We start from the raw sequence: 22,632 nt of genomic DNA, 5'->3' as shown, positions 1-22,632 counted from the left end.
AAAGCATGTGCATGAGAGGACTACTTTGAAAGATGGGAATAGTTTCTAGCTCTGAGTCAGTGCTAGGAAGGAATTGAAAGAGCCCTTGGACAACTTTGAGTTAACTGGCTTTCTTCACTTCTGGCCATGCCAAGCAGCAATCAGAAGAGTTGTTCGTCCTTAGCTAAGAGCAGTGAGGGTGGGCCCAAAGATTAATGTGTCAGAGCAGTGACTATCTATGGCTGCCAATATCAGGAAGAATGGGGAGACCCTGTTGCCCAGAAAGCAAATTACAGGTACATTCTATTTCCAGGGTAGACTAGCTTCTTTATAATCACTGGAAGTAGAAGCTAGAATAAACAGAACAAGCATCTATGGGCAGTTAAGAATTCAAAGGCAAAGATGAGCTTATAAGTAAGTATTTGAGAAAGACCGCTCAATGAATAATCATATCCATGCATTACCAACAGACTATTGTAGAAAAGAACCAATTGGAGATATTCTAAATGAAATAACTGCTCCCCTCCAAATAAAAAAAAAACTCCATGAGGCTTTTGAAAAGGAGTAGACACACATGAAGAGCAATTAGTGAGATGGAATATCATGAGACAAGGAATTCTTATGGTATATGATACAAAAGGACAGAGATTTGAAAAGGGAGGAAAAAAAGCTAAAATAGAGGTGATCAGTTCAGGACTAACACCTATTTAATGGGCTTATGGGAAGAGAAAATAAATGTAGAAGAGAAAATAGTCACATACTAAAACCTTTTGTAGAGTTAAAGAATACCTTAAGTTCAGATATAGGAGTTTCTGTGTTCTAACTGATGGATATAAAAAGGCCCAGCGGAGAGGAAAGTATGGCAGAGGAGTAGGGAACCCTATTCCAGCTGGTCCCCGGAATTGAGCTGGATATCTACCAGACCACTCTGAACACCCACGAAATCAGCCTGAGATGTAAGAAGATGTATCTGGGATCTCTACAAACAGAATGTCGCAGGCGGTTGGTATGAAGCAGGGAGCTGTGATTCCGCGGGCATATATCAGAAGATAAAAGAAAGGGGGAGGGAGCCGTTGGGATTCTGCACCACTGGTGAGCGAAAGCCTCCCATGCTGGGAACAGGGCACAGACTCGCAGATCGCAGAGAGGTAGTGGCGGGGAAAGGACTTTAGGGCAACCCCCCCAGACTGAAACCTGGAGCGGCGGGGGCCACGCATGCAAACTGGGGGCGGCTGGCGGTTTTAGAAGCACAAAGGGCAGAGAAGTGCCCCAACCTGGAGGGGAGGACTTGGAGCGCTGCTGAGGGGCACGCAACCCAGGACACTGCACAGAAACGGAGATAGTGTGGCCTGCAGAGCTCACTGAAGAACTGACTGCCATCTCTCTCCTCTGAGGCAGAGGGTTGGAAAAGATCTCTTCTGCTCTGACTCTCAGAAGAGACACAGAAAGCTGCCAGAGAACAAAAGCCCCCCCAAACCGGTTTTCACTGAGCCCATCCCCCACCCCACAGGGAGCAGGGCAACTCTTGCCCAAACAGGGTTGCCTGAGTAACAGCGTGCAGGCCCCTCCCCCAGAAGACAGGCTGGGAGAACAAGAGGTCAACAACCCTAAAGTCCCTATAAAACAGATGCATCTTGCTTGGGTTGTGGTCAATAATTTGGACTCCGTACATTCCCTCAACCACCCCTCAACAGAATGACTAGGAGGAGGAACCCCCAAAATAGGAAAGACTCAGAGACTGTGACTTCTGCCACAGATTTACAAATGGATACAGATAGAACCAAGATGTCAAAGATGGAATTCAGGGTAGCAGTTGTGAAGACAGTAGCTAGAATGGAGAAATCGATTAATGGCAACATAGAGTCTCTAAGGGCAGTAATGAAAGCTGAACTGGCAGAACTTAAAAATGCCATCAATGAGATCCAATCTAACCTAGATAATCTAACAGGGTAAGCGAGGCAGAACGAATTAGTGATCTAGAGACCAATTGATAGACAAGAAGGAAAAAGAGGAGGCCAGGGAGAAACAACTCAGAATCCATGAAATCAGAGAAAGAAGTGACACCATGAGACGTTCCAATGTCAGAATTATTGGGGTCCTGAAGGGGTGGAGAGAGAGAGAGGACTAGAAGATATATTTGAGCAAATCATAGCTGAGAATTTACCTAATCTGGGGAATGAAACAAACATTCGTGTCTTAGAGACCGAGGACACCTTCCAGGATCAAGGAAAACAGGCCAATGCCGCAGCATGTAATAGTAAAACTCAAATCTTAGAACCAAGGAAACCATCTTAAGGGCAGTTAGGAGGAAGAGATTCCTTACGTACAGAGGGAGTAACATCAGAATAACTGGTCAGACATATCCACAGAGACCTGGCAAGACAGAAAGGGCTGGCAAGACATATTCAGAGTACTAAACAAGAAGAACATGCGGCAAAGAATACTTTACCCAGCAAGGCTGTCATCTAGAATGGATGGAGAGATGCAGAGCTTCCAAGACCAGCAGAAACTGAAAGAATATGTGACCGCTAAGCCGGCCCTGCAAGAAATATTAAGGGGGTTCTATAAAAGGAGAAAGACCCCAAGAGTGATATAGAACAGAAATCTACAGAGACAATCTATAGAAACAAGGACTTAACAGGCAACATGATGACAATAAATTCATATCTTTCAATAATCAGTCTCAACGTGAATGGCCTAAATGCTCCCATAAAACGGCACAGGGTTGCAGATTGGATAAAAAGACAGGACCCATCCATATGCTGTCTACAAGAGACTCATTTTGAACCTAAACATACATCCAGACTGAAAGTGAAGGGATGGAGATCCATCTTCCATGCCAGTGGACCTCAAAAGAAAACTGGGGTAACAATTCTTATATCAGACAGATTAGATTTTAAAGACTGTAGTTAGAGACACAGAAGGACACTATATCATTCTTAAAGGGTCTATCCAACAAGATCTAACAGTTGTAAATATCTACGCCCCCAACATGGGAGCATCCGTCTACATAAGCCAATTGTTAACCAAAATAGTCATATTGATAATAATACATTAATTGTAGGAGACCTCCATACTCCACTCTCAGCAATAGACAGATCAACTGAGCAGAAAATCAACAAAGAAGAGTTTTGAAGGACGCACTGAACCAGATGGACCTCATAGATATATATAGAGAGAACATTCCACCCTAAAACAACAGAATGTTCATTCTTCTCGAGCGCACACGGAACTTTCTCCAGAATAGACCACATACTGGGTCACAGATCAGGTCTCAAATGATACCAAAAGATTAATAAGATTATTCCCTGCATATTCTCAGACCATAATGCTTTAAAACTGGAACTCAGGGCACCTGGGTGGCTCAGTTGGTTAAGCGACTGCCTTTGGCTCAGGTCATGATCCTGGAGTCGTGGGATCAAGTCCCGCATCGGGCTCCCTGCTCAGCAGGGAGTCTGCTTCTCCCTCTGACTCTCACCCCTCTCATGCTCTCTATCATTCTCTTTCTCTCAATAAATATGTAAAAATCTTTTTAAAAAACTGGAACTCAATCACAAGAAAAAATTTGGAAAAAATTCAAACACTTGGAAACTAAAGACCACTCTGCTCAAGAATGTTTGGGTCAACCAGGAAGTCAAAGAAGAACTTAAACAATTCATGGAAACAAATGAGAACGAAAACACATTGGTCCAAAACCTATGGGATACTGCAAAGGCTGGCCTAAGGGGGAAATACATAGCCATCCAAGCCTCACTCAAAAAGATAGAAAAACCCAGAATTCACCAACTAACTTTACACTGTAAAGAACTAGAGAAAAAGCAACAGACGATGCCTAAGCCATGCATTAGAAGAGAAATAATTAAGATTAGAGCAGAGACTATGAATTAGAAACCAGAAACACAGTAAATCAGATCAATGAAACTAGAAGCTGGTTCTTTGAAAGAATAAGACCGATAAACCACTGGCCAGACTTACCCAAAAGAAAAGAGAAAGGACCCAAATTAATAGAATTATGAATGAAAGGGGAGAGATCATGACTAACACCAAGGAAATAGAAACAATTATTAGAAATTATTATCAACAACTATATGCCAATAAAGCAACCTGGAAGAAATGGATGCCTTCCTGGAAATCTGGAAACTGTCAAGACTGAAACAGGAAGAAATTGACAACCTGAATAGGCCAATAACCAATAACGAGATTGAAGCAGTGATCAAAAACCTCCCAAAAAACAAGAGTCCAAGGCCTGATGGATTCCCTGGGGAATTCTACCAAACACTCAAAGAAGAAATAATACCTATTCTCCTGAGGCTGTTTCAAAAAATAGAAACAGAAGGAAAGCTTCCAGACTCATTCTGTGAGGCCAGCATTACCTTAATCCCCAAACCAGGCAAAGACCCCATCAAAAAGGAGGATTTCAGACCGATATCCCTGATGAATATGGATTCCAAAATCCTCAACAAAATCCTAGCTAATAGGACCCAACAATACATTAAAAGGATCATCCACCACAACCAAGTGGGATTTATCCCCGGGATGCAAGGGTGGTTCAACATTTCGCAAATCAATCAGTGTGATAGAACACATTAATACAAGGAGAGAGAAGAACCATATGGTCCTCTCAATTGATGCAGAAAAAGCATTTGACAAAACACAGTATCCTTCCCTGATTAAAACTCTTCAGAGTATAGGGATAGAGGGGACATTCCTCAAGTTCATAAAATCCACCTATGAAAAACCCACAGTGAATATCATCCTCAATGGGGAAAAGATGAGAACCTTTCCCTTAAGATCAGGAACACGTCAAGGATGCCCACTCTCACCACTGTTGTTCAACATAGTACTGGAAGTCTTAGCAACAGCAATCAGACAACCAAAAGAAATAAAAGGTATTCAAATTGGCAAAGAAGTCAAACACTCTCTCTTTGCAGATGACATGATACTTTATGTGGAAAACCCAAAAGACTCCACCCCCAAATTACTAGAACTCATACAGCAATTCAGTAATGTGGCAGGATACAAAATCAATGCACAGAAATCAGTTGCTTTCTTATACACTAACAATGCAACTGTAGAAAGAGAAATTAGAGAAACGATTCCATTTACAATAGCACCAAAAACCGTAAAATAACCTTGGAATAAACCTAACCAAAGAGGTAAAGGATATACACTCTAGGAACTACAGAACACTCACAAAAGAAATTGAAGAACAAAAAGATGGAAAAACATTCCATGCTCATGGATCAGAAGAATAAACATTGTTAAAATGTCTATGCTACCCAGAGCAATCTATACCTTCAATGCCATCCTGATCAAAATTCCAATGACATTTTTCAAAGTGCTGGAACAAACAATCCTAAAATTTGTATGGAATCAGAAAAGACCCTGAATCACCAAGGAAATGTTGAAAAAGAAAAAGCTGAGGGCATCACGTTGCCTGATTTCAAGCTATATTACAAAGCAGTGATCACCAAGACAGCGTGGTACTGGCACAGAAACAGACATATAGACCAATGGAACAGAATAGCCCAGATATGGACCCTCAACACTATGGTCAAATAATCTTCAACAAAGCAGGAAAAAACATGCAATGGAAAAAAGACAGTCTCTTCAATAAGTGGTGCTGGGAAAATTGGACAGCTATATACAGAAGAATGAAACTCAACCATTCTCTACCACCACACACAAAGATAAACTCAAAATGGATGAAAGACCTCAATGTGACAGTGGAATCCATCAAAATCCTAGAACATAGGCAGTAACCTCTTTGACATCGGCCACAGCAACTTCTTTCAAGATACATCTCCAAAGGCTGGTGAAGCAAAAGCAAAAATGAACTCTTGGGACTTCATCAAGATAAAAAGCTTCTGCACAGCAAAGGAAACAGTCAACAAAACAAAGAGGCAACCCACAGAATGGGAGAAGATATTTGCAAATGACTACAGACAAAGCACTGATTTCTAAGATCTATAAAGAACTCAAACTCAACACCCAAAAAATATAAGTAAAAAAAATGGACAGAAGACATGAACAGATACTTCTCCAAAGAAGACATACAAATGGCTAACAGACACATGAAAAAATGTTCATCATCATTAGCCATCAGGGAAATTCAAATCAAAACTACACTGAGATACCACCTTACACCAGTTAGGATTGCAAAAATGGACAAGGCAAGAAACAACAAATGTTGGAGAGGTTGTGGAGAAAGGGGAACCCTCATACACTGTTGGTGGGAATGCAAGTTGGTACAGCCACTTGGGAAGAGAGTGTGGAGGTGCCTCAAAAAATTAAAAATAGAGCTACCCTATGACCCAGCAATTGCACTCCTGGGTATTTACCCCAAAGACACAGATGTAATGAAAAGAAGGGCCATATGCACCCCAATGTTCATAGCAGCAATGTCCGCAATAGCCACACTGTGGAAAGAGCCGAGATGCCCTTCAGCAGATGAATGGATAAAGAAGATGTGGTCCCTATATACAGTGGAATATTACTCAGCCATCAGAAAGAATGAATACCCAACTTTTACATCCACATGGATGGGACTGGAGGAGATTATGCTAAGTGAAATAAGAAGAGAAAGTCAATTATCATATGGTTTCACTTATTTGTGGAACATAAGGAATAGCAGGGAGGACACTAGGAGAAGGAAATGGGGGGTATTGGAGGGAGAGACGAACGATGAGAGACTATGGACTCAGAGAAACAAACTGAGGGTTCTAGAGGGGAGGGGGTGGGGGGATGGGTTGGCTCAGTGATGGGTATTAAGGAGGGCACGTACTGCATGGAGCACTGGGTGTTATACAAAAACAATGAATCACGGAACACTACATCAAAAACTAATGCTGTATGGTGACTAACATAACATAAATTAAATTAAATTAAAAAAATAAAAAGGCCCACATCTAGATAAAATTTCAGGATGTCAGAAGTACAGAAGAAAATTTTAAAATCTACTGAGAGAAAAAATATTACTAGGAAGGACTGAAAAATTGCTTCTACCTTCCCATTGGTAACACTAGCTACTAAGGAGACAAGTGAGCAATATTTATTTCCAGAGGTTTTTGTTATTGTTTTTGTTTTTAAGATTTATTTATTTTAGAGGTGGGGAGTGGCAGAGGGAGAGAGAGAGAATCTTTTTTTTTTTTTTAAAGATTTTATTATTTATTTGACAGAGACACAATGAGAGAGGGAACACAAGCAGAGGAAGAGGGAGAAGCAGGCCTCCCACGGAGCAGGGAGCCCAATGCGGGGCTCGATCCCATGACCCTGGGACCATGACCTGAGTTGAAGGCAGATGCCCAATGACTGAGCCACCCAGGCACCCCTATTTCCAGAGTTTTGAAGGAAAATAATTTTAAACTCTTAATTTTCTTCTCAACAAAGTAAGCATTTGAGTGAGAGAACAAAACAAAGATTTTTAGGGAGAGAGGCTGGGGAAGAGGGCAAGAATCCTAAGCAGGCTTCTTGCCTAGTGCAGAGTCCAATGCAGGGCTCGATCTCACAACCCTGAGATCATGACCTGAGCCGAAATCAAGAGTCAGATGTTTAACCAACTGAGCTACCCAGGCACCCCAAAGACAGTTTTGAATATGCCATGCCTAAGAAACTATTACCCATAAACCCTTGACTGAAAGAACTAATTATTAAAAGATTATTCTCTTGGATTTTTATTTTGTAGAAGTGGCATATAAGAAGCAGTGAACAAAGAAAACAGTAAAACTTATTGTCACAAAATTGTGATAGAAAAAAAAATTTTTTTTTTAAGATTTTATTTATTTATTTGAGAGAGAGAGAATGAGAGATAGCATGAGAGGGAAGAGGGTCAGAGGGAGAAGCAGACTCCTTGCTAAGCAGGGAGCCCGATGTGGGACTCGATCCCAGGACTCCAGGATCATGACCTGAGCCGAAGGCAGTCGCTTAACCAACTGAGCCACCCAGGCGCCCTAGAAAAAATTTTTTAAGAAATGTGAAACTAAGTTGGTCTTGGTCTGAATTTAATAATGGCAGGAAGGACATAGCAAAGGAGAGTTAAGAAGTAAACACACATTCAGATTTTTGTCTGATATGTAGGTATTGACTAACCTTACAGTTTGCTAGAAAAAGCTTAGATATATCTGTTAAAACTTATAACAGTAAAAAAATAAAAATACAGGCTATAACTTCTAGGCCACCAGAAAGGGGAAAGAGGCACAAATTCCAGTAAAAATCCCAGCAAAATAGGTAGGATCCTAAAATTCAGTGTCAAAGGAAAAAGTGCTTGAATTTCCAAAAAAAAAAAAAAATGTTGAAAAAGCTATGAGAAGGTTCTTGGCCCACCAAATATTAAAGCATACCACAAAATTAGAAATAAAACTGGAATTTGGGCCAGCATGGAGAAATTAATGTAATAAAATCCATTAGACTCTTGTTTATATAGTAATTTAGTAAATGAATTAGCAAAGATAGAGACATTTCATAAATGATGTTGAGACAATAGGAGGAAAGCTTCATATAACATACTAGGAACATTTTCATATATGGGAGCATGGAAGACCCTGTAAATCAGGTTATGCAAAAGCTATGAATGTAAACTTCTATATGTCAAAGATAACCAAAACAAAGTACGTAAGCATCACACAAGGAATGAACATCATTATCCTCTAATAATAATACGGGGCGGGGGGGGGCGGAAAGGGCACCTGGGTGGCTCAGTCGGTTAAAAGTCTGCTTTCAGCTCAGGTCATGATCTCAGGGTCCTGGGATCGTCCCACATCGGGCTCACTGCTCAGCGGGGAGTCTGCTTGTCCCTCACCCTCTGCCCCTTCCCCTGCTTGTACGCTCACGCTCTCTCTGTCAAATAAATAAAATCTTTTAAAAAAATACTGGAAAAGGTTAAGAGGTTGTTTAGAAACAGCCTTTTGGGATCTCTTTTGCCATTCTTTTGGCAGTAAAATATGCATAACATAAAATTTACCATTTTAACCATTTTTAAGTGTACAATTCAGTGACATCAAGTACATTGCATTGAGTATATTCACAGTGTTGTGCAGCCATCACCACTATCTGTTTCTAGAACTTTTTCATCATCCAAACAGAAACTTTATACCCATTAAACAATTACTCCCTATTCCTTCCTTTATCTAACCTCTAGTAACCTCTGTTACAATAAATTTCTGTCTCTGTGAATTCACCTATTTTACATATCTTGTATAAGTAGATTCATATAGTATTTGTCCTTTTGTGACTGACTTATTTCTCTTAGCGTGTTTTCAGAGTTCATCCATGTTGCGGCATGCATTAGAATTTCGCTCCTTTTTAAGGTTAAGTAATATTCCATTTTATGTATATATCACATTTTTATCCATTCATCTGGTGATGAACATTTGGATTGTCTCTACCTCTTGCCTACTATGAATAATCCTGGTATGATCATTGGTATATAAGTATGTGTTTGAGTGGTGGGTTTTTTGTTGTTTTTTTTTTAGCTCTTCAGATCCATATACTAGATTACATGGTAATTCTGTGTTTTCCATAGCCGCTGCAACATTTTTACATTCCTATCAGCACAGGGGTTCTAATTTCTCTACATCCTCAACAGCACTTGTTATTTTCTAGCCTTTGTTATTATTTTTTTAATTTCTTTTTAAAGATTTCATTTTTAAGTAATTTCTACACCCACAGTGAGGCTCAAACTCACAACCCCGAGATCAAGAGTTGCATGATCTATCAACTGAGCCAGCCTGGTACCCCCTAGCCTTTATTCTTATCCTATCTCACTTTGGGTTCTGAGCGTGAGTTAATTGATCCCAAAAAACCCTTGAAATCAAATATTGCCATGTCACTTGCCACATGAATTATACTTTGGAGTCTTGAGTTTTAAAGAAGATCCCCTATTTTTTAGTTCCTACCCTCACGCATATATGATTTATATATAACTCCAACATATAGAAAAGATCTGTGTTTTAATAAAAACATCTCTTTAGTACACAGTTCAGGTCATTAAAAATATGTGTGTAATAACCCACTGTTGCATTGAATGATATATACACGGTATTGTGTATACACATTTATAATGCATGTATTTTCTTTTTTAAGGTCCAAGAATTATTTATCCGTGATTATGGAGAAATTTTCAATGTCCAGTTACCTGGTAAAGAAGAACGAACAAAATTTTTTGAAGATTTAATTCTAAAGCAAGCTGCTAAGCCTCCTTTATCAAAAAAGAAAGCAGGTGGGGCGCCTGGGTGGCTCAGTTGGTTAAGCGACTGCCTTCGGCTCAGGTCATGATCCTGGAGTCCCGGGATCGAGTCCCACATTGGGCTCCCTGCTCAGCAGGGAGTCTGCTTCTCCCTCTGACCCTCTTCCCTCTCGTGCTCTCTATCTCTCATTCTCTCTCAAATAAATAAATAAAATCTTTAAAAAAAAGAAAGCAGGTTAGTTTCTCTATCAAAGTTTAATGTATAATAATTTCGAGAAAGTGGGAATAAAATATGAATGGCATCGTCATCTTCTAATAACACAAACTCAAAACCTCAGGCGTTAGGTTTGCTTATAAATCTCTATGCTTCCCATTAAAGTAGACTAAAGATCTTAAAGCATACAAGGACTTTCCTACTGTAGTTCCAGTCCATGGAGAATTTCAGCTGGAATTCATAAAGCTCCAGCCTGTCTTCCCAAGCCCGATTTTGGTACTTTTGTTCTCCCCTCCTTCCCCCATCTCTTTCCTTGCAAACACTCTGTTTTTACACCACATGCATCATATTCCTGTCTTTTCATAATTTCATTTATGCTTGCTCTCTGTCAGTAATGCTTCTATTCTCATTGCTTATCTCTGCCTAAGGAACAACTTGTCCTTCTATAATTCATTTTTTTCCTCCTTAACATATCTAGGCATAATTAATTTTCTACCATTATGACCCAGTGTGCTTTTTTCATACTACTAATATAACATTACAATGATGTGATAATTGTCCCTTACTCCTTTAATAGATTGCCAATTTATTGGGGCATCACTCTCATACTCCTTTTTTATCCTGAGTACTCAGTGCATATCTGTTCAAACAAAATTAAACTTACTACATTTGAAACATACAACAGTTTTTTATTAGTTCAAAAATTAACTAGTAAAAAGCTTTTTTTAATAGAATATTCTTGTGCTGGAGATAATGCATTTTCAAAGTTTTAATAGCCTCTTAACTGATCTTAAAATGGAACAGAGGTAGTGACTTAGGAATTAACATTACAAATAACAAATTACCAATTGTTGCCGGAGGGGAGCTAGGGATAGAGATTATGGTAGCACTTGAGTATTTCAAATCCTCTAATTCCCAGCAGATGTAAGGATAACCCCTGAAAGCCTGGCCACTGAATCATTTGTCACCCTTGCTATGATGGGAGAGTAATAACTAAAATCTTCGTTCATGTGAAGTTTTGCAGGCCTTGGAGGTACTCCCTGTAGCACCACCACCTGAGCCAAGACCACTGACCGTAGAAGAAGTGAAACGACTAGAAGAACAAGAAGAAGATACATTTAGAGAACTGAGGATTTTCTTGAGAAATGTTACACATAGGCTTGCTATTGACAAGCGATTCAGAGTATTTACTAAACCTGTTGACCCTGATGAGGTATTGATTTAATCTTTGGCTGGAATTTGTTCTAAACTATAATGAATTAGAGAATATTTGAATTGTTTATGTGGTTCCCTGTCTACACTCTGAGCTTATTTTCTTTATGTGGAATATACCGAGTAGTGTCCTAAGCACATGGAGACTTAAAAGCCATCTAATGCATTTTCCTTTCCTCCAAAGAGTAGCCAGTTAACTTTGTCTGCCAACCCAAACATTCTAGACGTGATTTAAGATTGACTTAAGGCTGCATAATATTATTGTGACCTACACGATTTAAAGTGACCTGGAGAGTGAAGTGTGAAGTCTTAAGTTGACATTGAAGGATGGGTGACATTTGGATAAGGAAAGAGGTCTAAGATATTACTGGAGATACAGGTGCCCAGGAACAGGAGTAAATACAAAACAAAACCAGCTTTAAACAGAGTCAAAGGTTTCATATTAATACATTATTGTTATTTCTTATATATTTATTCTCTCTCCCCTGTATTGCCCGTCAGAGCAACTGGACTCAAATGTTTTTTATGTTCAGAGTTAATTTAGTGATTTGGTCATTTGCTTGAATTTTAGGTTCCTGATTATGTCACTGTGATAAAGCAACCAATGGACCTTTCATCTGTAATCAGTAAAATTGATCTCCACAAGTATCTGACTGTGAAAGACTATTTGAGTGATATCGACCTAATCTGTAGTAATGCTTTAGAATACAATCCAGATAGAGATCCTGGAGGTGAGCATTAGTGGGTTTGTTTCCCCCCGCCCCGGGGTGGGGGACAGGGACTGCTAACATTTAGTGAGGGTTGACTTTATGCCAGGTGATATAAACATTTTACATTCACAAGGCCATTTAATACAGTGTTATGCTCATTTTACAGTTGAACAAAATGAAGTTAGAGAGGTAAAAAAAAAAAAAAAACTTATTTGGGGTCATACTGCCAGGAAGTGGCAGAAGCAGAATTTGAATGCAGGTTTCTTTGACTGCAGCGTACCTGTATTTACAGTTCCTTGGTGTATCCTCTAATGAGACACAGAATTGCATAACAACTTAGCTTCTTTCCTTTGTTTATCAGTGCTCTTTCTCCAAGTGGAAAATAAATATTCTGTAATAGAAAAGGTTTGAAAGCATTTTCTCAAGAGCATGGAGCCTGATGTGGGGTTCCATCCCAGGACCCTGAGATCATGACCTGAGCCAAAACCAAGTTGGACACTTGACTGACTGAGCCACCCCAGCACCCCGACTTGCTAATAACATTTTAAAAACTAAGCCCTCTAGATTTATTATGGTGATCAATTTCATAACGTATATAAATGTCGAATCACTGTGTTGTACACTTGAAACTAATATAACTCAACTACGCTTCAATAAAAATGAAAACTAAGTGCCCTATTTCCTCTCTCCAAAGGTGGACAGTTTGGGGATCTTTTTAGACCTTTTCTATACATATACCTATTCTGTCCTCACCTATGCAATCTATTAAAAAATAAAATTTATAATGTAAGGGATTTTTTAATATGTTTGTTCATATATATAATGATATTCAACTTGATATAAACTTACTCTGTTATCCAAAAATATTTTTCTTCAGTGCTGCTTTTTCCTAGCTTCCTATTTTTGTTTTGTGGATAGTATCCTTAACTCTCTCAGTGGGTAATTTTTTTTAATAGTCCTGTTTGCTATGTTAACTCTCTCCCCCAGTACATTGGCTTTCTGTTTTCTAGTTGGTAGTGTTTATAAATTAGATTGATTAGCATAGGGACCTACTGAGAGTTTCTTCAGCAATTGAAAAGCTCACCGTTCTGCTGCCAGTCCTCTGCTTCTCCTCCCGTAGGCTTTTCCCTGTAGTTCAGGGTTCTGTAGGTTAACCCTGGGGAGCAGGCTACCAACCTGAGAACACCCCTAACTGTAGAAAGGAAGCATTTGCCCTGGACACTGAGGGCTTTTTCTGTATCACCGCAGTCATGCTGCTGCTACGTCTCCTTCTGCCCACGGTGACAATCTAAAACTACTTTAGACCAGTGGTATGCCTGTAGCGGGCAATCAGCATCTCCTAAAGGGCTTGTTAAGATACAGCTTGCAGGGCCCCATCTCCATGGTTTCTGATTCTGTAGATGTAGGGGAGGATGTGAGAATTTACATTTCTGACAAGTTTCCAGGTGACGCTGATGCTACCACACTTGGGGAACCAGTGCTTAGGCTTTTGCCCCTGCCTTTCTTTGGGCCCAAATGCCATGTTAGAAATCCCGTGAAGAATCCTTCTGATATTCTAGCTATTGCTGCCAACTCCAACCTGGGTGTGAATATTGCAGCCTACCTCCCTGAGGGAACTGATCCAGTTGTTCAAGCAGTTTTACCTTCACTTATTACCTCCCCTCTGCCTCAGAGAATATTCCAGTTTACAGTGCTTGGACCCTGAGCATAGGGACTTTTCCAGTGTTTCCTGTGTAAGGTTGCTATTTAATTGTCTGTTTAGTTTCTCTGTCAATGCAATAACATCTTCTCTATCTTCTAAAATTCTTTTCCACCTCTGGTTCACTAATGACACCGATAGCCTTCCTTGCTGTTTTTGTTGTTGTCGTGTTGTTGTATAGTCTTGCTGTTGATTGATTTTTTTTTCCCCTGATATTTCAAGGGGAGCTAGATAGGGCAGAGCAATAAAATTGTTTGGGTTTAGCCTGCCGTATTGAATCAGATGTCCAGGACATTAGATTAACAGCAAAAACAGAATAATACAGTTCCAGTAACATTTACTATTCATGGTAAAAGTGAAAAAGGAATTTTAATGACTATAATCTTAGCCCAACATGTTGAGCTTATTTTTGGTAAATTATTGAAAGGAGAGATTTTAAAACTGAATTCTGTATTCATTTCTCAGATCGTCTTATTAGGCATAGAGCCTGTGCTTTAAGAGATACGGCCTATGCAATAATTAAAGAAGAACTTGATGAAGACTTTGAGCAGCTTTGTGAAGAAATTCGGGAATCTAGAAAGAAGAGAGGTAGGAAAATGATTTAGCATCAGAAAAAAGATGCCTCTGGTGTAGTGTATTGAGTCCTTTTCATTAACCCTTCATGTAATTTTGAAATGTGGACATTTGACTTGATATCCCCTGTCTATTTATAAGGTTGTAGCTCCTCCAAATATGCCCCATCTTACTATCATGTGATGCCAAAGCAAAATTCCACCTCTGCTGGTGATAAAAGATCAGATCCAGAGCAGAATGAAAAACTCAAGACAACCAGTACTCCTGTGGCTTGCAGTACTCCTGGTAAGTGCCCTTGGCTAACTTTTACTTATGAAACTAGCCTTTATTTTCTACTGATGCCATTTACTTTCTCCTTAGTTTCCTCTATATCGATGTGGTAAATTACCTTGATTTTGTTAATGTTAAGGCAATTTTGCATTCTTGAAATAATTCCAGGTTTATAATGATAGGCCACTTGCAGTCCCAGTTCACCTTCATCTAACTGCGAATTGACTGATTTGAAATTGATTTTCGTTTCTATAAATTCTAGTCTATTTCCTGTTCCTCCTTATTCTTACGGTGTAGCTCCAGAGGGTACTAACCCAGAACCCTTGGGTTTTCCCAAGACCTCCCTTCCTTGGCAGGCTCTTAATTCCAGTTTTTGTTCTTTAAGCCCTATGAATGTCCCAACTCTCCTCAGCATCTTAGACTCTCAGTTATTCATTTGTTTTTTCCAGATTCTGGTATCATAATTCCTCAGTGTCTTGTTAGATCTCAGATGCTTTTAAACAGAATTTTTAGAATTCTATGTGTGTGTGTGTGTGTGTGTGTGTGTTTGTTGTGGGGGTTGGAACTTACCTTATTGTATTGCATGCTTGTCCATCCTGGGGTAAGTGATTTGAGATAGGTAGAGTAGGCCCTTCTTTTGTAAAAATGGGAGATGGCAGCTGGGAAAGGGAGGATGAGAAGGCAAACGAGCAAGAGATCTGTACGACCAATGGCTCTTGGTCCAATCAGCTTTGGGCAAGTATGTATATGGAAATTGAGGACATGGACAATGTCTCCTTTAAAACAGTCCATCCCTAGCTATACACCCAGCAGGATTGCATACATTATGTTTGCTGAAAGACATGTCCAAGAATGTTCCTAGAACCAGTATTTATAATAGCCCAAAACTGGGAGCAACCCAAATGCCCACTGACAATAGAATGGGAAAATATGGATTATACAACAGTGAGAATGACTAAAATTCAAGCACATGCAACAGTATGGACGAATCTCCCAAACAGAATATTACAGTGTAGTTATTCTGTATCTGGTCCAGGCAGAATGTTTCAGCTCTGTATAGCTTAGTTTTCTTCATCTGTAAAACGATGTTGATAACCCTGATCAGGTGAAAGTGAAATTTCAGGGGGTCAGTACACAAAGAGCTTAGAAGAGTCCCCACCACATGGTGAGCACTCAGTAAGTGTAGGCCGTTTTCTCCAGTTCATCGCCACAGCGATTGTTGTCATGGGGTCATCATACAGTTCATATCATTGCCCTCCTTAAAATTATTCAAGATAAAATCCAAACTCTTTAGAAGGACACATCATTGCCCACTTCCTAGCTTCTTCTTACAGTACTCTCTACCCTTGTTTCTGTGTTCCAACCATAAAAAACTACAGCAGTTTCTCAAACTCTCTATCCTCTTACATCTCGGGAGGTATTTTTCACTCACTCACTTAGACTTTAGAAAATTGTCAAATGTTCTTTTAATCCTTTTTCTTTAAATTCTTTGAAGCTCAGTTGAAGAGAAAAATCCGCAAAAAGTCAAAGTGGTACTTAGGCACCATAACAAAACGAAGGAGGATTTCACAGGTGAAAGATGAGAGCCAGAATGTCACAGATGACAAAATTGAGAGTGATACAGAGGAAAATCAAGATACAAGTGTAGACCACAATGAGACTGGAAACACAGGAGAGTCCTCAGTGGAAGAAAATGAAAAGCACCAAAATGCCTCTGAAAGCAAAATAGAATTGGGGAATAATAATTCAAGTATCTGTGGTATTGAAAATGAACTTGAAGAATCTGGGAAGACCAGAGCATGCACAGAAGTGAGGAAAGATAAAGTTGTCTGCAATGGAGATGCTTCTGGCTGTCAGATAATAGATACTTCTGATGAAAATGAAGCAAAAGGCAAGTCTTTCTCAATGAAAGCAACTTACTAATTTTAATTTTAAAAGATGTTTTGGTGCACCTGGGTGGCACAGTCGGTTGGGTGTCCAACTCTTGGTTTCGGCCCAGGTGGCAATCTCAGGATCGTGGGATGGAACCCCACATCGGGCTCCACACTCAGCTCACAGTCTGTTTGGGATTCTTGTTCCCTCTCCCTGTGCCCCTCCCCACTCATTCTCTCTCTCTCTCTCTCAAATAGATCTTTAATTAATTTATTTATTATTATGTTACTCACCATACAGTACATCATTAGTTTTTGATTAGTGTTCCATGATTCGTTGCTTAAAAATGTTTCACTCAAAGTTTTCAAATGAGTAATTACCATCTCATTTTATTCCTTTTCCTTGTCTTTCAGAATGCAGGTGTTAATTAGGAAAAATAGCAATTTCTTTACTTAATAACTGTTGAGCTTGTAAATCACTACTGTTAAAAGCACAATGTGGCATCAAATAGACCTGGATTTGAACCCAAGTCCTCTACTTAGTAACTTTTGACCTTGGGCAAGGTCTTGACCAGTCAGTCTCCCTTTTCTCTTCTGCAATATTGGGGTAGATAGTGGTCAGGTAATGAAATATTTTGAAACTTGAATAAAATAATCCATCTAAAGCATGTTGCAAAGTGCTTGGCTATACAGTTTTCAAAAACTGGCAGGATACCCTCTTCTTTTTAAGCAAAATCAGCAGGTTTCTGTAATTCTGGCTGAGTGATACAGAACCAGTGTTACTCACCCCCATCATTGCTCTATTTCTATTAGGGGTTAAGTCCAAGATTATTTATATTTATTCTAATGATCCTTTCACCAAAGTTTTTCATTTAGAATTGTCTTCTATCTGGATCTTCTTGTATCTTTAGCAGTAGATTTGTTTGGGTTTTGGAAAAGTCAAACATTATTTAGTCTTACAAAGCAAAAAGAGGGATAACAGTTAAAAAATTCATTTTGGTCAAAAACAAGTATTGAGGATGTTCATGAGACTGGGGGTTTTTTTGTTTTGTTTTGTTTTTTCACTGTCTTATAAACTAGGCAAATCTTTTTCAAGGACTTCCTTGAAATGAGTTCTAGTGTATTTGAGTAATCACAGCAGGATAGACTAGGATATAGCCTTTTCAGTGTGGATATTTTAAATGTTAATCTTTGGCTATATAATGTAGTATGTTTTGTTTGGGTTCAGAATTGTTTTATTTTTCTTTTATCATTATCTTTTTTTAAAGGACACTATTTAATGGGGGACAGGTACTTGTTTACCTATCAGCAGATTTGGGTTCTTGTTCTGGCTCTTAACAGTTAGGTAGTTGACCTTAGAAGAAAGTCCCTTCACCTCTCTTGGCCTCATTGTTCTTATCTATCAGTGAGTAGATTATTCTAGATCAGAGATAGGCAAACTTTTTCTGTAAAGGGACAGATAGTAAATATTTAGTGGTACAATCTCTGTCCCAACTACTCAAATCTGTTAGAAAAGCCACATTGACACACATATGTAAAATGGGCATGGTTGTGTTTTTATTTGTGTATTTATTTTTTATTTATATATTATATAAATATATATAAATATAGATATATATTTTTACATATTTTTATATACATCATATATAAATACATATGTATAAATATATGTATAAATATATATATATATATAATTTTTATTTGTGTATTTATACCAGTAGGGCAGATTGGTCCTATGGGTGGTAGTTTGCAACTCCTAGATTACGGAGGTCCCTTCCAGCTTTTACATTCTAGGACTCTTGTGCTGAAGTAATCTTGTGCAAAGGATCCTGCTGAGGGTCCTTTGAAATGCTCCATTTGAGAAGTACTTCTCTTTCTTTTTTGAGAGTAGAAGTGGCAGCATCTTAATCTTGCAGCAGAGCCAAAAAACCAGAGTTGGTGTTTGTGTTTTAGTAAATATGTCCTGCTATTTAATTTGCCTAATGTTTCTTTTAAACATAGTGTCTGTGAACCACATAATAGTTATTTAACTTTTCATTCTAGAAATGTGTGTTCTGCGAATGACTCGAGCTAGACGTTCCCAAGTAGAACAACAGCAGCTCATCAGTGTTGAAAAGGCTTTGGCAATTCTTTCCCGGCCTACACCCTCACTTGTCGTGGACCATGAACAATTAAAAGTATGTAAATTGAAATCGTAATGCTTCGGTGTGCAGATTAGTAACAGAACCCACCAAAAATGGACTTGTGATAGTACATTGTGTCAATTTGACATGCAGTAAATCATGATCTTTTATAAAAGGGTGAACTTGGTATAGAATAACTTTCATAAAAGCAGTGCTTGGAGATGGCTAATGTGTTGATATTCTGGTTTTTTTAACATACTTCTCTGCATTATTGATCCTATACATTGTTTTGGTTTTTTTTTTTTTAAGATTTATTTATTTATTTAGAGATAGAGAGAGGGCGAGCATGGGGGGGTAGGGAGAGGGAGTGGATCTCAAGCAGACTGCCCGCTGAGCATGGAGCCCATCACAGGGCTCAGTCTCACAAGCCATGAGATCCTGACCTGAGCCAAAACCAGGAGTCAGATGCTCAACCAACTGAGCCACCCACATGCCCATATACATTGTTTTCTGATCATCACCAGTGACCAATTTATTTGGTTTTTACTCAACCATAATGGCTTTTTGTTTGTTTGTTTGTTTGTTAACTGAGAGGTAATGGCATATCCTTGTAGGGCCAGACTTAAAGAATCACAGAAATCTAGTGAGTCCACTTCAGTCATTAAGAAAAAGAACTGGGATGCCTGGGTGGCACAGTCTGTTAAGTGTCCCACTCTCCGTTTCGGCTCAGGACATGATCTCAGGGTCGTGAGATCGAGCTCCACGTTGAGCCCCACATTGGGCTCTGGGCTCAGCGGGGAGTCTGCTTAAGACTCTCTTCCTCCCCTTGTGCCCCTCGCTCACTCACTCTCTTTCACTCTCTTTCTCTAAAATAGATAAATCGTAAAAAAAAAAAAAAGAACTGAAGTAGTGAGGTGGTTCATCATTTATGTACTCTCTCTTTTGTTTCACATTATGATGCACTTGCATTGCCATAAAATACCCTGCAAAAATGTTGCTTTTTTTCTTATTAATCTAGTTTGCGGTTATATTTTAATTTGTCTATAGAGATTTATGGCTAAAATTGAAATTGGCCACCTCTTCAGCTATAGTTTTTAGGTTGGGAGTTACCCAGGGCAGAGGCCAGGATCCTAGAACGATGATGAAGTGAACTACCACTAAGGATCAGAGCCACTTTCAGAGGCCACCATGTCTCATCAAGTAATTGGTCTGCCCTCTTCTGGTTTATATGCTAAAAATTTCCCAAATCTTCAAAATTAAAATATCTCACGAATTTCTCTCTCACATGTGTAAACACTCATGTTTTCTTTTAGAATCTTTTGAAGACTGTTGTTAAAAAAAGTCAAGAATACAATATTTTTCAGTTGGAAAATTTATATGCAGTAATCAGCCAGTGTATTTATCAGCATCGCATGGACTATGACAAAACAACACTTATTCAGGTAAGCTAATCTATATAAGAAATTATAAGAATTTTTAAAGACCATTTTTTAATATGTGGACTATGGATTATTTCTATATACAACTAAGTTCTGTACTTTTTGAAATCTAGTACTTCACTAGTTTGTGTTTCTTCGATAAACATTGGAACTATAGTATCAGTAGATTGAAAAATCTCTATTTTGTGTGTGTATTAATGAAGATACGTAGCTCTTTTTCAAGATAGCCTTAAGATAGACCTGTGTGTCTTTACTTAATCTTGCTTTATAGTGGGCATTAGTACTAATTTTTAAAAATAGATATTGGATAATAACAACATAGTATATATCTATAACAATATAGTATATCTATTATAAATCTATTTACCATGTATCTATAGTATGTATCTATTAGGTACATACTAATGTACCTACCAGTATATAATATACATAGTAATTAGTATATCTACTAAGTGTACTGTGGTACCTACATAGTATGATAGGTATGTAATATTAGTACCTATAAAATACAGAATATTAGTATCTAGAAATACACTAGTGTCTTGATTATGACTGTTTGAACTTAACATAAGATGACTGCGTCTCACACTTATTTCAAAGGGATTTAAATAATGAAGTCCCATTGGTGATAATCAGTTTAGGTGATAGTCATAAATACGGAACTAAATTTCTATTTTCTCTCTCAGGTATATACATGAGTTGATAATATTCTTGAGGTTATTTATGTAAAATAGCAATAGAGTAATGTTTCTTTTTTTTTATACTGAAAGTTACTATTTTTCCTTTTTACCCTTTATCTAGAAAATGGAGCAAGAGGTAGAAAACTTCAGTTGTTCCAGATCATGATGCCCTGGTATCAAGTATTCTTTATATTCAGTTGCTATTTAATTCACCTTTGTCATGTCCATATAAGTGATACAAGATGAAATCCTGCATCTTTAAGGAAATGATTAAAATAGTAAATAAAAATATTTAAACTTTTCTGGTATTTATGTACATGTGTAAGATAAATTACAGCGATAACTGATAAATATTTGACGTTTGAACAAGGCACTGTAGTAATAGTAATTCTCTAGTGTATCAGTAGTTGAAGTATGGCCAACTCTTAATAAAAGTTATTTTGATAACTAATGTTTTATGGCACTTAAGAGTAATTAGTGACATTGACATTTTTTTGTTTTAAGCACTTTTAATGTTTTTCCTTCCTAAAAATATTTTCTTGTATCAGACTAGAAACTTCCTGAACCATTGTGTCTTTGTGTCTTTGCCATCCTTTTGTTCTTGTTCTTTTCAGTGTCCATCTCCTATTTGCCTTTAGCTTTCTTTCCCCATTTACCTAAAAGCCAGGGTTCGGGTCATCTGTGGGAAGGCCCTGAACAGCTTCTGTACTTGAATGTCAAAATTCAGATAAACATTTTTATAATTCTAATTTGGGTTAATAAAGATTTTTAATATTTTTTGTTTATTTTTATGATTATACACACAGCAAATGTATTAATATCTACTTGTTCAATATCTTTTTAATAGCACAAAGGTTTTATATTTGAAAACTCTCTATATCTTTCTAAATTTGTGCTTAGGTTGTATTCTATAGATAGTTTTTATATACAATTATATAAATATAAATATTATAAATTTTGTATTAATGATACCAAAAATACATTTCTTTCTTAAAGCAATAAAATCATTCACCGCCATGCATATTCTCTTGTTTTGTTTTTTTACAAAGACATTCTAATATTAGTTTGTGAAATAGTTGGAAACTTCCTTCAAGGGGAATAGGAGTTAAGGATCTCATATGAGAGAGTCTGGATTCTAAAACGGTTTCCGAGTTGAGCTGCCTTTTCTTGTTGATTTATCTGGATATTGTTATTTAAAGCCTTATAAAACCCAGGAATTTAAATACCTTAACAAATAGATATCCTCTTATATAATGCACAAAGCGATGCCAGTCACTGAAAAAATTTAAAGCAGTGTATGTTTTTGCACTTATGTATACACACTCATTTTTATTGAAGCTTATTATAACTCTTCCATAATAGGGATGTTTTTGATGCCTGAACAATTTTGAGATATTTGGAAGATACCCCTCTGTTGGAATTAGTCTGTTTTTCTCATGATTCGACTGAGATTATGGATAAGGAAGATCACAGAAGTAAAGTGGTTATATCAGATGACATACTATCAGTGTGATTTATGGCTGTTGGTTAACCTTGATCACGTGGCAGAAATAGCGTTTCTCAGGTTTCTCCGCTGTAAAATCACTTTTCCTTCCCTTTCAATACTGTACTCTGGAAGATCACTGTGCACAGCCTACTTGTAAGCATGGGTAAGCTCTTCTGCTCCCCCTTCTGCCTTT

General features: G+C 38.1%; 1 protein-coding gene across 1 annotated transcript in view; it reads left to right on the top strand.

The window, feature by feature from the left end:
- ATAD2 (ATPase family AAA domain containing 2) overlaps nt 1-22,304 on the top strand; it is a 72,083-nt gene extending 49,779 nt beyond the window's left edge. The window contains exons 20-28 of the mRNA XM_027568789.2: nt 10,060-10,195; nt 11,393-11,589; nt 12,160-12,319; nt 14,463-14,585; nt 14,712-14,855; nt 16,336-16,731; nt 18,755-18,888; nt 20,148-20,276; nt 21,075-22,304. Coding sequence (XP_027424590.2) covers nt 10,060-10,195; nt 11,393-11,589; nt 12,160-12,319; nt 14,463-14,585; nt 14,712-14,855; nt 16,336-16,731; nt 18,755-18,888; nt 20,148-20,276; nt 21,075-21,119 — 1,464 coding nt within the window. The 3' untranslated portion in view covers nt 21,120-22,304. The remainder of the gene's footprint in view (nt 1-10,059; nt 10,196-11,392; nt 11,590-12,159; nt 12,320-14,462; nt 14,586-14,711; nt 14,856-16,335; nt 16,732-18,754; nt 18,889-20,147; nt 20,277-21,074) is intronic.
- The last annotated feature ends 328 nt before the right edge of the window (nt 22,305-22,632 follow it).

Source organism: Zalophus californianus, chromosome 4 (genome assembly GCF_009762305.2).
Source record: "Zalophus californianus isolate mZalCal1 chromosome 4, mZalCal1.pri.v2, whole genome shotgun sequence".
Taxonomy (NCBI): domain Eukaryota; kingdom Metazoa; phylum Chordata; class Mammalia; order Carnivora; family Otariidae; genus Zalophus; species Zalophus californianus.
Note: the sequence above shows the minus strand (reverse complement) of the source record. Positions and strands in the feature narration are given on the sequence as shown.